The 17,364-nt window shown below is 40.6% G+C and overlaps 1 protein-coding gene across 2 annotated transcripts in view; it reads left to right on the top strand.

Annotated features, from left to right (window-relative positions):
* Positions 1-17,364, top strand: part of Akap7 (A-kinase anchoring protein 7) — a 122,228-nt gene that overhangs the window by 32,303 nt on the left and 72,561 nt on the right. For both annotated transcript variants that reach the window (XM_051175408.1, XM_051175409.1), the window contains exon 6: positions 12,982-13,094. In XM_051175408.1, the coding sequence (XP_051031365.1) occupies positions 12,982-13,094 (113 nt within the window). The remainder of the gene's footprint in view (positions 1-12,981; positions 13,095-17,364) is intronic.

Below are 17,364 nucleotides of genomic sequence, written 5' to 3'. Positions count from 1 at the left end.
GTCATTTTTGCAAAGGCCACTGCCCTTGTAATTCCTTTCTTTCTTCCAGATGCGTCAGGGACTACTGCTTCGAAACATTTATGTTCTGAAAATTTCAGCAAAACATTACAAAACATAGAAAATGTAGGGAAAATATCACTGCTTGATAAACTTATTTTTAACTTGTGGGAGCATTGTACTGTTTTTGTGTACACTTATAAGAAATGTAGTGTAGATATTTTAATAGTCATGAGAGATTTTAATTTTTCTACACACTGAAGCAGCAGATTTTCGTTTATTTATATTGTTGTTTTGGGAACAAAGTTTGTTCTGCATCCACTGCTGGCAGGCTGACCTTGAACTGAAGCACTGGCCCCATCTTAGCTTCCCAACTGCTGACATTATATGGGTATGCCACCTGCCAGGTGTTAGGGATGAAGCCGTGCACCGAGAACACCAGGCTCTGCAGTTCGGTTGGTACCTCCATTTATGGTAGTGTTCATGCAGTCAGAATATAGACTTTTTCCAGTATTTTATTTCTCCATGTGTATTGGATTATTTTTTGGTATTGGGGATCTAATGCAAGGTCATGGCTATTCTTTGTGTATGTTCTATCACCGAGTTCCATCCCTAGTCTCTAGATTTAGTTTTAAAGGAATTCTTTAGGATCAGATCTTTAGCATCATTACCAGGATCACTCTCTGGTCTTCCCTCAGTTCCTTTATCTTTTTGAAAGAAGCCAAGGGGATGCACAGGTAGGTAAGGTTTGTTATAGAGTAATGTAAAGCCCTCTGGAGATGAGAGTGGGCGGTGGCCAAAGGGATGACTGTCTTATCTGCACCACTGTCTCCACACCAGCCAGCTTCCTGGCCGATTTTCCTGTCTAGGTGGTTGACCCTGTTATGTACAGTGAATGGTACAACCTTGCTTTTTATCAGATAATCTGCCAGCTATAACCTTATAAGTGTTAGCACTCATTAAACCAGCTTTAGATAGTTATCCATGACCTTCGGGGTAGTTCATGATGTCATATTTCCTCCCAAAGCCAGAGATATGACTCAGGTCTCATTCCTCCAATGGTAATGATGTCCTGGAGTCCTAGCCTTTGTTTGTACAGGCTTTTGATTATGAGACAAGGCTTTGCCCCTTAATGTCCTCTAAGCTTGCATATAGTTGACTAGCTATCTAATGGTATCAGTGGAATAATTTAACATTTTGTTTTTTTACTACATCCTAACTATTTGTCCAAATGGTATATTCTAATTTTCAGAAGAATATGTTTCATCAATCAGGATATCATTAAAAAGCTTCGTTGTAAACTCTGAGTGTGTGTGTGTGTGTCTACATAGGAAGATTAAAGTTTTGTTTGTTCAGAACAGTGGAGCTAGAGCTAGTCAAATTTAATAGAAAGCAGAAGAATTTGTAAAGGATGGAAATACTGTGATTTATCTAATTTTAACTGAGAGAAGTTTTAATTCTTAAATTAAATTCTTGAAGTATTACATAGCTACAAAGGGGAAATGACTTTAGGTGCTGCTATTTGAGCTTATTACTGAAAATTATCAGAATAAAGAATATTAAAAAGCTGGGTGCCAGCCTGATTCCAGCATTAGGGAGGCTGTGGCTGAAGGGCATGAGTTAGGAGCTTGGATGGCACAGTGGGACCTTTTCCAGAAAAGAAGTAATTGAGAAGTTTTAGTTTATAAAATTGGAGAAAATTCTCAAGTATATTTAATATTTAAACATAGAGTCTAAATTAATGTGCTTTATTCATGGATGGCATTTAGGATATCATGCCTTAAATTTGTGTGTGTGTGTGTGTGTGTGTGTGTGTGTGTGTGTGTGTGTGTGTGTATTGTTCATGTGATGTGTGGAGGTGAAGAGCCCCATGTCCTGTATCTTCTTTAATCACTCGTCACTTTATTTTTTTGAGCTCACTGATTTGGCTTGGCTGGTTGGCCAGTAAGCATTCCAGGCATCTACCTGTTTCTATCCAGCCAGCGCTGGGGTTGTAGCTGTGTGCTACCATGGCTGCCTTTTTACGTGGGTGCTGGGGATCTGAACTTGGGTCCTCATTATTGTAGGGCAAGCTTTACCCACTGAGCCATCTCTCCAGTCCGAATCCTAAGACACTTTATTTATTTATTTATTTTAGTGATTAACTTATTTTTGACTTATGTGCATGGGTGTTTTGCCTGTATATACGCCTCTGCACTATTTGTGTGCCTGGTATGTATGAACGTCAGAAGAAAGCATCAAATCCCATTGAACTGGAGTTCCATATGGTTGTGAGCCACCATGTGGGTGCTGGGAACTGAACCGGGTCCTCTGGAAGAGAAGCTAGTGCTCGTAACCACTGGGCCATCCCTCCAGCTCCAAAAGCATTTTAAACTAAGGACTGAATTTGAGAAGCTGAAAGGTCATTCTTGACTTCCTGCTCTTCCTCTGAAGGAGATTATGAACTTAGGAAAAATTTTCTAATGGTCTCTGGAAGCAGGTTGTCTGGCTAACCTTTGAGGGGTTGTCCTTCCTTGGACCTGGAAGGAAAGAATGTCCTTTTCTCCGAAGACATGGGGATTACAAAGTTCTCCAGCTCAATACCATCAGTCACACTTTTCATCTAATTGTACGTCTCTATAACTATATAACTTCTCTATAACCCTGAATTAAACCCACCCTGAAAGATAAACAGGTTGGGGGCTGGAGAGATGGATGGCTCAACTTAAGAGTACTCACTGTTCTTCCAGAGGTCATGAGTTCGTTTCCCAGCAACTGCAAGATGGCACACAAGCATTTATAATGGGATCTGATGCCCTCTTCTGTCATGTAGACATACATGCAGGCAGAACACTGTACACATAAAATACATGTAAACAAACAAAAAACCAAAAACCAAAAAACAACCCCACAGAGGTTCACCTGCTTCTGGGGGGAGGGGTCTTATGAAGGGTGCCAAGTCACATAAAACTTCTACTAAGTAAAACTATGTGCTTTTCTCATTAATTTGTCTTTTGTTACAAAATTCTGAGCCCTCAACATAACAAAGTAAATGATGGTCCTGTGTCCCGTGTCCTCCCTCCCCCACCCCACCTTGAATTACACGACCCACAGAGCTGAGAACACAAAGATGGGAGCCTTTTCATCACCCCAGCACAAAACAACCACTTGCATCAGAGGAACAGGAAAGATTAGTGGCAGCAGCAAGTGGTTGTTTTGTGCTGGGGTGATGAAAAGGCTGAGCCCATTTTTGTGTTCTCAGCTCCCCGTGGGTTGCGGGGGATCTTGGACAGATGTCAGTTACTTGAACCCCAGAGGCTCTGATCTTGATTACCTTGCTTACCTTGATCTTGCTTACTAGAGTAAAACAGCGTGGGTTTCTTCCTAGCTGGGACTGTAGCCTTAGGGATAATGAAGATACAGAAAACTGAATTTATGTGACACTTCTTTACATTTCCAGTGATGAAATTGCTCTGAAAATCTTTTGCATAGAAATGGATATAGAATTTTGTTCACTTTTGTAAGCTAAATGCAATTTTGTTAAGAAGGTTTTTAGATTGAGAGATTCGCTAAAACTTTAGCCTGTTGGAATTATAATGGTCTTTGTATATTTTTTTGTTCAAAATGAGAAAAGTGCCCTTGGTTAGTATGATAAATGATTCCAAGTACATTTTTCTCATAAAAGAGAAAATGGAAGGCTTTGGTATGCTCATTTGAGCCTTATGCTTTCTCTGATTTTGACTGTCATTTTCCCCCAAGATGGAGAGGACAAACTATTCCTATCCTTGTAAGGAATTTGTTCCATTCCCAGCATGCCCAGGCTGCTGTGTTTCTCCGTGAGGAATTCCAAACACAGTTTGCCTCTGTCTCACGGACTGGCTGACCCTTCGCCCTGTGGACATGTCAGAACAACTTTGCCACACTTCCTTCATGTACCAGAGAGCAGGCTGTGTGCACTCCCTGTCTGAGCCAGCGGTTTCATTTCTGACTGCTTGCGTCCTCCTCCATCCTCCCTCTCTTTCTTAACCCTTTCCCTTGTTCCCTCTTTCACTCACTCGATTTTCAGCCACACATATAAATGGACTTGCTTTGTGACTGTTTTAAATCATCTTACAATTATTTTTAAAAGATCTATTGTATTTTACTTGTGTTGTAGGCGTGTGTGTGTGTGTGTGTGTGTGTGCTTTGAATGTTTATATGTGTACCATGTGTGCAGGTAGGTACCTGTGGAGGCCAGAAGGGGGCACTGCATCCACTGTATATGGAGCTCAGCTCTGGATGTGGGTGATGGGAACTGATCTGGGTCCTCTGCAAGATCAGCAAGAGCTCTTAACCTAGGAGCCGTTTTTCCAGCCCCTCTAGTCATCTTACAAAGGTGAATTCATTATTTGCAGTACAACCGTGAGGTAGGACCTCATGGCCCTTTGTTGCCTGATAGAGAAAATGAGGCTAAGTAACTTGTTGGGGGGTGACAGAGCTATCATATAAATCCAGGCAGTTTGACTCCAGATTCTGTGCTGGGTAATTGTATGGTGATCTGCCAGTTTGTAGATTAGCTGCTGGCATCCCCACACATGTTCGGAGGACACCCTTCACTTTCTCGGCGTAGCTGAAAGCCAGCTTTTTATCTGAAATTGTAGTTTCTCTGGGTGGGGAGCCAGCTCATTTCACTAAATCCATCATACCCAAGGCTCACCCCAGGCTTCTGACTGGATTCTCTGAGAGAATCTCAGCAGATTATAAACCAGCCAAGGTTGGACGCTGTCTGATAGCTCCCCTAGTGGAAGGATGGGGAACATGCATAAGAACTGCCCTGCTACCATCAGTTTTAGTTACTACTTTTGGTAGACAACCTTGATAATTTTCCTGTCTCCGAATGAAGTGGTGTGTGTGTGTGTGTGTGTGTGTGTGTGTGTGTGTGTGTGTGCGCGCGCGCGCGTGTGCATATTGCACATGAGTGTGAGTACACAGGCTGTGCAGGAGCATGCAGAGGCCAGAGCAGGCTGTTAGTGAAATTAAATTTTAAGAACAATAAAACTCACACAGCATCTGTCTGTTTTTAAGTCCTTTTTTTTTTTTCTTAAAAAGAAAAACAAAAAACTAAAGGTCAACTTATAACTCAGGTCAACTTATAACTTATTTAAATAAGATATTATTTTTAGAATATAAGTTTCATTGAGTCATCTTTCATAAAAAATATTATGGTCCTGGCGATCCTAAATAGTGTCTGTTGCCTCGGCATATTCTATAAATAAGTAGAATTGGTTCCTGAGTTATGGAACTCTTTGTGTACACATAATTATAATAACTTTGTAATTGAAACTTATCTGTCACGCTCAGACTTACTGCCTTGACACAAGGGCAGACTTACTGCCTTGACACAAGGGCTCCCTGAACCCCAAGTTCCCCCTTTCAGTGAGGCTGCTGTCCAGTGAGCTCTTGGGATCTGCCTGTCTTCTATTGGTGTGGGGGTTGCAGAGGCCGATGGCCATGCTTGCCCTGTGCGCGAGGCTGGGCATTCACACTCTGGTTCTCAGGTTTGCTGAGCACGTTTTTACTCACGGAGCCACCTCCCTAGCCCTGGATGAACTTTGTTCTTTGAAGTCATTGAACATCGGGTTCCCTGTGAAGGTTTGGTGTGGTCCCTGTGGGCAGTCTGTTCCTACTTAGGAGGAAAAAGCAGGCAGAAAAAAAGAGAGTGGGGGGGGAGGAGGGAGGGAGGAAGGGAAGGAGGGACAGAGACAGAGAGCCTCCCCTACTCCATTATTTATTTGTTTGCAAAATTAGTGCAACAAAAGATGTTCTTTCAAAATTTGCTGTAGAAAGAGTGGCCCTTAGGCTAAATTAACCTGTAATCCATTATCCATTATTAAAATGATCTTTAGCATTTTGGTGTTATTACACTTTTTAATTTTATTTATTCACTTTTTGAAACAGGGTTTCTCCGTGTAGCTCTGGCTGTCTTGGAACTGCCCTACTGCCTGGAACTCAGAGATAAACCTGCCTTAGCCTCCCATGTGCTGGGATTAAAGGCGTGGCCACCACCAAGAATCTTGGAACAGATGTGCTTTTGCATAATTTTGACACATGTAGTGACAACGTTGAAACAAGGTTACCTGTAAAACCTGCATAGTTCTATCAGAAGATCTCACTTAAGAGCCACTGTTGGAATAGTATCCGGGAAGAAAGCTCACGTTTTATACTTAAATTATAAAAACAAGTAAAAACATGGTAGGGATTATCTAAAAAGTTCAAAATTTAATCTTCCCCTAGAATTTAATCCTACTGGATATCTGGAATTACATTTTAATAATAAAGCTGCAACTGCTATTGTTGTGTTTATTCTGATGAGATACGGCATTTGCCACAGGGCTGTAGACTATAAATACAGAATGGTAGAATACTGTTTATTTGTTAAGTATATATAACAAAAAATTAAAAAGACATGAAGCTTGGAGGGAGACAAGGTGGGAGTATGAGGGAAAATTGGAGAGAGGAGGTGGTGGATGGGATCCATACCCATTGTATAAACATATGAAGCTTTCAAAGAGTACAAACATTATTAAAAACACACATGTAACAACTACTTTTAAAATATATTTTGTAATATAAGTTTTCAGTGCTTACAAATGATAGAGTTGAGAATTTCTTTAGAATAGTTATTCTTATAAATCTTAAAATTATAATTTTAAACCTATTTTGAAATGAATAAAGCAAGATTACTGGGTTACAGAGACATGATTCATGCTATTTAAAATTGTTATAGCTATGTGTGTATATATAGTGTTCAGTAACTCAGCAACCCAGTGCTAGCTATTTTTGGAGCACATTAAGACAGTAATTAGGCACCGTTATGTTAGGAATGTTACAATCTTAAAGGTTTTATAAAAGTTATATTAATAAAATATATACTCCAAAAATAATAGTAGCTATTTAGTCTGAGTTATAAATTGCACCTCATTCAAAAGACCTTATGAAGAGACAGATGCCTAAGTAAGTTGTGACTTTGCTCTTTAAATAGAGTTCTTTTGTAAGTTTATTAAGAGCAGAAGTATTTTTAAGCATAAAGGACTAGTCTGGGCTGGAGAGATGGCTTAGTGGTTACAAAGGACATGAGTTTCGTTTCCACATCATGTTGTGTGGTTCATAACCACTTATGACATCACCTCCAAGGGATATGATGTCCTCTTCGAGCATTTACAGACACCACACACACACACACACACACACACACGAACACAAAGCAAGTTTTTAAAAAAGGGAACTGCTCTGGGTTTATACATGTGTGTTGAAGCTTGAACCTAGAGATTGCTGTGACTTATTAGTTATGGGCAACTCAGTCATACACATACCTTCTCTGTTACTGTTTTCTTTTATGAACTCCATGGAATAGGGTAGAACTTTTATAACACATTTATATCTTTAGTTAACACAAAGTATAATTCTTGGAGTTTTAGATGATATATCCTGAAAATCAGAAACCATATAGATATTATCAATATTTATACAAATCATTTGTGACTCTCCCTACTTACTTTAGGGATAAGGACAAGAAAGATAAAATTAGATTTCTTCATTTCAGAATTCTGATAGGCTGGGTGTTTTGGTGCACACTGTACTCGGGATATGGAAGATTGTGGTAGGAAGATCTGAAGTTCAAAGCCATCCTTGACTACTTAGTAAATCTGAGGCCAGTCTGGGCTATGAGACCCAATAACCATATCACACAGAAATAGCAGCACAAAACAAAACCACCAAACAACACAAAAGGAGCAATTTTGATAATGTTTTACTCTTAAATTCTTAGACCATGCTTATACTAAGACTGTGTTCTTAGTGAGAACTTCAGTGTTGACCAGTCAGTATCCATGTATACTTCCATCTTTACTCTAGACAAGTTATGGATGTTATTTATAGATACAAGAGCTGTGTGCTCATGAGAAACAGTGGGAAAAGCATGAGTTTTGCCTTCACATCTTATAAAATTTTTCCGCAAAATCATGTAAGGTTGGCATTTTTGAAATCGAGGGCTCAGGGTATAGCTCCATTGGAGAGCCCTTACCCAGCATGCACAGAGCTCTGGTTAAATCTCCAGTACTTCAGAAGGAGAAAAATCTAAGAGCACTGCATAGGAAAACAGCAGCAGCTCACCTATTTCAGAAAAGCAGGCAAGTCTCTGTAGGCTTTGCTAAGACCATTGGCATCAGTCACACAAACAGATCTGGTGGACAGGCTAAGAAAGCTGCAGTTGCCAGTTCTATTTGGAATAGTCTTTTTTTTTTTTTTTTTAAGAGATATAGAGAGAGGGTCTTGCCATATAGTTCAAGCTGACCTGACACTCAGCTCCTCATGCTTCAGCATCCTAAATGATAGGACTACATGTGCTTCTATGCCCAGCTGAAATAATCTTTGAGTTGAAGAAGCCTTTCCAGTGCAACAGGAAGATGTCTGTATAGAACAGTCCTTAAAAGAGATGGTGGTTATTTTAGAACTCACTTATCTAGTACTGTTCCCTTATGTAAATTACAAGCTCTACTTTTTTTTTTTTAAATATAAGATCAAACTTTATTTTAGTTTTAGCTGGGCAGTGGTGGCACATGCCATAAATCCCAGCACTTACTTAGGAGGCAGAGGCAGGCCGATCTCTGAGTTTGAGAGCAGCCTGGTCTACAAGAGCAAGTTCCAGGACAGGCTCCAAAACTACACAAAGAGACCCTGTTCAAGAAGGGGGGGGGCAGGTGGATCCCTATGTGTTCCAGGCCAGCCTTGTCTACAGAATGAGTTCTAGGACATCCAGGACTACACAGAGAAATGCAGTCATGAAGAACAAAAGCAAGCAAACAAAAACCCAACCAAACAAATAATTTTAATGTGTATGCGTATTTTGCCTGCATGTATTTCTGTGTAGCATGTGTGTGCCTGATGCCTGCAGAGGCCAGAAGAGGGCATTAGATCCCTCTAACTGGAGTCAGTGATAGTTGTTGGCTTCCATGTGGATGCTGGTAATTAGACCTGGGTCGTCTGGAGGAGGACAGGGTTTATTTGGACTTACATCTCTGGAGGGCTAAGACTCCTTCATAGCAAGGAGAAAAGGCAGCAGGGGGCATGGTGGCTGAGGCAGCCATGTAGCAGAGAGAGGGAATTGGAAAGGGTTAAGTCCACCTCTAACAACGTAATTTCTCTATGGCGGAGAATAAGAGCAGAGTACAATAGTGTAAGTGAGGAAGAGGCAAATGTCACAACGAAGCCGTTATTATGTATTCTGACATAAATAGAAAGTTTATTCCCTGTGAACTTTATTCCTCTGAAGTTGCTCTCTAACTAGGAGGCACCATCAGATAATGCCCTCTGTGCTTTGCTGTGTTTTTCTTTACATTAGACCCTTGGCTGTGAAGCTTGACTCTGAGCTCCCAAACAGGTTTATATTAAGAGGAAGAGACACTATGAACATATGGCTGCATCCGTATGCACACCTGTATGTATATCTACACACGTATGCACATACTTAAACTTATGTGTATAAAAATGAATGTATTTACAATTTTGCAAAAAATTGTGGAGAGAAAATGTTATGTGAATAATATAAACCCAGAGACAGATATTGGGGTTCAAGCTGAAGATCAGAGAAGCAAAGCAGCCAGCCACTTGAGGGTGCTCACCTCTACCCATGCTTAGACGGAAGGGGTGATCCACCGAACCTCTCATTGCATCTCCAGACTGCACTGCTCCTGAGACTGCACTGAGCTCCTTACATTCTCTCTAGTGCTTGGGTTACAGGCTCTGTTTCTCTTTTAGACTGATTCACTCTCAGGTAGCCCAGGGTGCTCTTGAACTCACAGAGATCCATCTGCCTCTGTCTCCTGAGTCTTGGGATTAAAGGTGTGGACCCCTCTGCCCAGCTTCAATGGCTGTGGCTAGCTTTGCATTCTGATCTCCAAACAAACTTTATAGATCATAAACAATATGTCACCACAAGAAAGATTCTTTATCGATATGATCTGCTTCTTCATAGACGTACCATGAAGTAAAGAAACGCTAGGAAGTGTGTGCCATGTATCTGTGCCAGTCAGGGAACTACAGGGAGATGAGCTTCTCCCAGGAGAGGAATCGTTTTCCTGATGCTTGGCCTATCGGGGTGGGCTACTTCCATTGTTCCCATGGCATTTCCGCCAGGGACCCCAATCCCTAAAGTCCCAGTTACAGTGTTGTCACAGCCTTAGGAAATGGTAAAAGAGAAGAAAGGGAAGTAAGTGGTTTGTGAAAAAGGGTATGTAATTCAAAATACAGGATTCTATTAAAATCAGATTAATAGTTTACCCTGAAATGATGTTTACTGATTTCTTTATTTTTAAACATGAATGTATTGCTGCTACACTTGTCGAGAATTCATTTTAATAAAATCCACATAAAGATAAATAGGTAACAATCTGAAAGAAGAAAGAGAGTGCTGCTTTGTTGGGTTCATTCAATTATTTATTAAATTGCTTTAATGATCAGCAAGGGCTTCTGGTGTTTTAAAAATGTATTTAAACATTTGATTGCGTGTGTGTGCGTGTGTGCGTGTGCGTGTGTGTGTGTGTGTGTGTGTGTGTGTGTGTGTGTGTGTGTGTGTAATGGACAACCTGTAGGAGTCTGTTATCACCTTTCACCAGGGCTTGAACTCAACTCCGTTGTCAAACTTGGCATAAATGCTTTCAGGTCCACTGAGACATCTTACTGCCACTTAAAACGTATTCCAAATGAATTGTTTTCAGGCAACTCTTTTCGCTGTTATCTCTGAGATAAATTATATTATTTAGGAAGTATACAGAATTGACGTTTGAAGGATGCCTGATGTATTTGTTGTATGATTTTCAATTTAGTGCTTGAAGGAATTTCTGTGTTACTTAAGAAGAATTGACAGCCTCTTTAATTATTCATGAGCTCCCCTTCAGAATAGAAGCTAACACACATGAAAAATGGCATGTAATTTTCACATTAGTGGAAACTTGTATCTCAAAGGTGATGTATGTATAATCACTATCCAGTACTCCAGCTAAGCTATAGATTATGCTTTTATTAGAAACAAAATCAATACTCCTCAGAAAGAAGACATCCCTTTCCCCCTGTTTCTATGCACCTAGAAAATGTACTGTAGAGAGAAAACATGAAATATCAATGTACTCTGTGACAAATATTCAAGAGTATTGTGAATAAATATCACCAAAGATTTTAGGTCTAGAGAGTTATGAGAAAATTTATGTGAAAATCAGATGTAACTAAAACCAGTAAATGTAAAACTTTTTATATGCACTTGATTGTTATATTAAATAAGGTAATATGTAAAAATCTAATGCAGAGAGCAAAGAGTGGCTCAGAGCATATGCTCCTTGTCCCTGTGTGGATTCTGCTCAGCTAGAGTACTTTTTGTCCTTTGCCATTCCTGGTAGTTCATACTACTGTGTACTGGGCTTTGCCCTCAGGAGATACTGTGCCTGTGTGCCTGGGGTATGTGCTCAGTAAATAAAATCAGTAAGTGGGTGTTCCCTGGGTGGCAATTCTTCTATAAGAGATAATTGTTAAAGATTTAAAGACTGACATTCCAGCTTTCAACTTGTCCCTTAACCCCATGGGTCAAACCTTAGGAGTTGAGTACATTAGCCTACCCTAGTATGGTTAAGCCATAGGACTTTGCCACTGTTCGAGTAGTCTTGACATAAGAAAATAACTTTTCTATAATCCAGCCTAATATTTCAATTCTGACCCAAGAAGGTGTCAATATAGAAAGAACCAAAGTGGAATTACAGTAGAGGACAATAATTGTTGGGAACATACTTTGATTGCTTCATTTACTTCATGACTACTCTTGCTAGAATTCTGGCTTTCTGCTCTGGCTGCCCTTTGTATGGATTCTCCTAAACTGAATGTTTGGTTAGATGCACTCTGGCTTCAGTGGGCCAGCTGGGACACCCTGTAGTCAGAAGAGATTTTCACTGTCTTGGGCTCCATAAATCTTGGAGCATCTTCTTGATTTTGTAGCCTTCCATGCTTCCTGGCTTTTCCAGATCTCCTTCCTTGCTTAGTTAGCCAAAGTTGCAGTCTCTGCTCTCAGCTAACAGGCACTGATTTCCCAGCATTATATTGTACATTTGCAATCATTGGAAGCTTAACTGTCATGTTTTCATTCACACTCTGTATTTCTTTTTATCTGTCTCTAAGAAATACCAAGTAGCTATCTTTTTATGTTATTTTTAATTGAAAATATTTTTTTTCATACTGTATATTCTGATCAGGTTTTTTTCTCCTCCATCTACACCCAGATCCTCCCCATTTCTAGACCCTTCCAACTCAATGGCTTCTTTCTTCTTCCTTCTTTAGGAAACAAACAGGCAAATAAAACAAACAAGCCAGAATAAAACAAACCAAAGTGAAATAAAAACAACAACAAACAAACAAAGCATGAGAAACACATGCACATGTAGACACATAGCATAAGAAACACATGCACATGTAGACACATACACACAAAACTCATAGGAATACAAACCTGGACACTGGACCTCTGCTCCTCTTTCTCCTATCTCCTACCATTCTTCCCCCATGCTCCCAATTTGTTCAGGAGCTCTTGTCCCTTTCCCCTTCCCTAGGGGACCGTGTATGTCTCTGTTTCCTAGCACCCCTGGAGGTGTGGATTGTATTCTGGTAAACCTTTAACCTATGTCTAATATCCATACATGAGTGAGTACTTACCATGTTTGCCTTTCTGTGACTGGGTTACCTCACTTAGGATAGTTTCTTCTAGTTCCATCCATTTGCCCCTGAATTTCAAGATGTTATTGTTTGCTTTTTTGTTTTGTTTTTCCTGCTGAGTAGCACTCCATTGTGTACATGTACCACACTTTCTGTATCCATTCTTTGGTTGAGGGGTATCTAGGTTGCTTCTAGGTTCTGGCAATAGCCATCTCTTGAATCAGCCCTTCAATAACTGTGTGTTACAGTAGCATTTTGTGTTTTTATTTTCTTCAGAGACTGCAAAAAGAACATTTCAAGAAAAAGGCATCCTGGCGGGAGAAAGCAGAAGCTTTAAGCCTCACTTGACCTTTATGAAACTGTCAAAAGCACCCATGCTCAGGAAGAAGGTAAGTACACATTTCTATCATCATGCTTTATTTTCCCCTCGGGGCACACCAAGCTTTAGCATGTTTGGAAGCGTGACATTTTGTATTTTTTAGCACCCTAACCTTCTTGTACCTGGGACTCCAGGTCAATTCAGTTATTATCCAAGGGTGGCTGAAGATCTCAGTGTTCCTAGGAGGCTGTTACAGACCTGCCTGATTTGCTGCTGCTTCTTTTGCGATTCCTCCCAGGAGGAGCCTCTAGATGGCGCCAGTGTACAGTTATGCTACTTTCTTGCTTAGGGCTTCCGCCTCCTTCAGCTGTCAGGGCTTCCTGTGCTAGCCTCTATTCACTTCCTGCTCATTGCAGTCCACTGTTCTAGCCCAGGTTGAGGGATACTTTGGAGCTCTAGCTTTTGTAGGTCTTTCAGGGATTCCAAAAGGCAGTCTTCCGCTTCCAACAATAGCCTCCACTCAGGGGCTGTGGAGCAAGGAAGGGTACCATGGACTAGATGCTAAAGTACCCATGGGATCCCGCAACTCCACTCCACTCTATTCGCAAATACTTTTCCTTAAGGTTGGGCAATAGTGACAAGCTAAGACATATAAGTGTTTTATAACTTCCTTTTTAGCTCTGGTGAATACACACACACACACACACACACACACAAAACACACACACACAAACACACACACACACACACACACACACACACACACACACACTCACCTTGCTTTGAGTTTTCCATTTCAGTCCAGGGGTTCCTTGTGCAAATTGTCACCTGCTGGTCTCTGTTAACCAGAATTTCTGAGGTAAGCATGCGGATCCCTGATGCTCATCCCTCAGCTCCTGTTAGGGCTCTTTTGTAGCTCTGTAAATGAAGGTCATGTTTATTAGTAAGTTTTAGCATGCTCTGTTCTCAGAGTCTTTTTTTTTTTTCTTTCTTTAAAACATGGATTTGGCTGATCCATCCTGTGCTTATGAGCTTCCTACAAACTACTGTTAAAGGTGCCCTCAAAAAGATATCTTGTATTATTTTTGATAGCTATGCTAAAATTTTGCTCGTATCTACATAAGGCCTGGTTACAAAAAATATTAGGTAAGATGATTATTGTAAATGATCACTTTTGAAGCCTCGAGTAACAACCTGCAGAGCTTGTAGACTCTGTTCACTTCCTCATTCACTCATTGTCTGTCTTGTTTTGCTGTCTATGGATTGCCTTCTTCCAAGTGGTCTCCCACTTAATCCCAGAGTGACAAATCAGTGGTGACAGTAATTCCCAATATCAGCCTAAAACGGAGCACCCCATGACATTTACCATAAATGCCTAAATGCTGCAGGATCTCCATTTCAACCTTCCAGACTGTTCTTACGTGGTACTTGGTGGCACAGAACTGACTTCCTCCCCCTAAAGGAAAAGGCCATGAGACTCAGAAGGCTTTAATGCCAGGCACACATATGGTACACATACACATATGCAGACAAAACACTCATACACATGGAGTAACATATAGAAATAAAAAAAATTTAAATTGTTGCATCTTGGATATCGTATAGCAATCTATACTATACTATGCAATATACGTACTACTATATATTGCATCTTGGATATAGTATAGCAGTACTGTAGAGAGGTTCCTGTCTCAAAAAAACAAAAAAACAAAAAACAAAAAAACAAACAAACAAACAAACAAAAACCAAAAAAAAACCCCAAAACGAAAGAAAGAAATATGTTTACAATAGAGGAATGTTTAATATGATAAATCATATCAATGACTTAAGCATATGTTAAGGTATATAATATAATGACTTTATAACAGTATAAGATATAAGAAAGTAAATGAGCTTTTGAACATGTACCATAGCTTGGGCGATTGCTTTACACAGCATTCAGTGTGTCTTTTAATGCATTTTAGAGATGAAGAGTGAGCTTCCAGTGTTCTTTAGCCAGTGATTTTTCTGATGCACTTGTGAACAGAGCTGATGTTGGTATCCCTACGATGCAGTGAACTCTCCTTGGCATATCAAGCATCTCACTCCACTGCTTAGGGTTTTTCTGGGTTCCAATGAAAGATGGCCTTTGTGGGCTGCGTTTAGTAGGAGGTGGTGATGAGCATGGCAGACGGCCACGGAAAGTCAGCAAGGAGGGGAAGCTACTGGCTTGAGAGGCCTGAAGCTCCCCATTATCTTAGCGGGTGCTCACTTAGTGTCTAGGAGAAACTAATAAGGCATTATCTAAAGTTCTTTTTATTATTTATTTATGTGTATGTATACATGTAAGCACATAAATGTCATGGTGCACACATATATGGAGGTCAGAGGACAATTGACAGGAGTCCATCCTCTCCTCGTGTCACATGGGCTCCAGGTGTCAAACTCAGGTCATCAGGCTTGGCTGCAAGTGGTCTTGAGCCATCTCACCAGCCCCTGGGTCTTTTATATTTTGACTTTACATGCTAGAAGGACATCTGGAAACAATTTTAGGTGTGATATTGATGCCCCCCCCCCAAGATACTGGTGGTGCTATTGTTGGGACTGATGACTATTGTTTTGTTTGTTTGTGTTTAAAGTGATGTGCTAGGCAGAGAAGAGTTGTAGATCAGCAGAGGCAAACTTCTAAGACCGCAGGAGAGATAGACAGCCCACCTACTGCTAACTAGAGGAGCCACAGTCATAGAGGTTAGTTCTTCCTTCTTTCATCCAGTCATCATTATCTTTTAGTAACCTGAAAAACTATTATCTATGCTAAACTGAAAGAAAAAGCCAAAGTCGGAGCTGTAATAATTCGTTTAGGAAGGTAAACATCTCATTAACATTGTGGGCAGAGCCTGGTGCTGGCCGTGAGTGCTCCAGGAGTACTCCAACAGTGCTCCTCAAGAGCTATGGTAAAGATTCTCAGTGGTGGTCACTGTGGGGGATAGAAATCCCGAGGGCACTGGGGTCCTGTCTTCTGGAAGGACACCTGTTGCCAGCATACACTAAAAGTAACGGAAACCCAATGGGGTAGCTGGGAGTTCTGCGCATTAGGTTTAGAAGTTTGAAAATACAGAAACTCTTCCTTGAATCTCCTGTGCCAACAGAGCTGGGTGTGGTGAAGGACAAGAGGAGAAATTTATTCAGTGTACATGTACGTTTTGCATATTCTTAGTTTCTTGATATTGTACTGAGTATATTGATAATATTAAAATGAGTTCTTCTGATGAAAACTGTGCTGTGTAATTTTTAAAAAAATCAAATTTGGCCTGATAAATTCTGAGTAAATTACTGTCTGTGAGATAGTAAATATAGGGTGTTTGCGTTTTTCCACTGTTGTTTGACTGCTTAGTCTGTAGCTTGCTTACCTCCTTGATTTTCATAATGAATCCTGTTAGATTTATTTTTCTCATAGAATGACCTCCTGTTCTGTGATTTATACTGAAAAACCTGCAGGGTTAGAAGTGTGTGCTAACACTTGGTGGCAGAAGAAGACCAGTTTCAATCATGCAGGGCCTCTGTGTACATCTGGATCCCTCAAGAAATAAATGTAATTTCCTACTGCAGGGATCCATTGTTTTTAAAATACAAACTCATTTCTGTGCTCCTAAGTCCTTGGATTTGGGAGTTTTCTAATTTACGAGTATGGCATTTACTAATGCAGGTTTGGCTTATTTAACTGGTCCTGAGGCAGGTACCTACGAGATGTTTGCCTAAAAACCATGGAGTCCTCTTCAGCCCCACACTCTGTCTAAAGCAGAGGTTTGAAATCTGTACCCTCCTTGTGAGTCCCTGTCTCTTTTGCTCTGGCTGAGGGCACAGAGATACATTACTTTCCTTAACATTTTTTCTTGAGTCACCATGGATTTCAAGACTGCGGAGCCTTCATGGCCTAAGGTCAAAGGCACTTATCCATGGTGGCTAACCCCTTCCCCTCAAGCAGCAGAAGTTAGTATCTCAGGAGAACTACCTTGTCCTCTCAAGCAGTAAAGGCCACTCTGTAGGATGTGAACTGGGACAGTGACTGGGAAGACCACACTTTGACCAAGACCGCCTAATTATGCATGTCTCTTCCCCCCTACCAAAGTCCTCATTTATTTAAAACTAAAGCTTATGGCGGCACTCCAAGAAAGGCCTTGATTCTCTTCCCCTGTGAGCTAATTGAAGAAAGCTCTGGGCTCTTCAGTATTGCTTGTTATTCAATTAGCAGCCACTAGGGGCTTTGCCCTCAAAACTCCAATCACAGCACCTTCTTGCAGCAGCTTTGCACAGTTAGAGTGTCTGACATTAGAAGAAACGGCTTTCTTGTGGTCTGAGTT

Source organism: Phodopus roborovskii, unplaced genomic scaffold, assembly GCF_943737965.1.
Source record: "Phodopus roborovskii unplaced genomic scaffold, PHOROB, whole genome shotgun sequence".
NCBI lineage: Eukaryota > Metazoa > Chordata > Mammalia > Rodentia > Cricetidae > Phodopus > Phodopus roborovskii.
The sequence above is the reverse complement of the archived record's forward strand: the minus strand, read 5'-3'. Positions and strand labels throughout refer to the sequence as shown.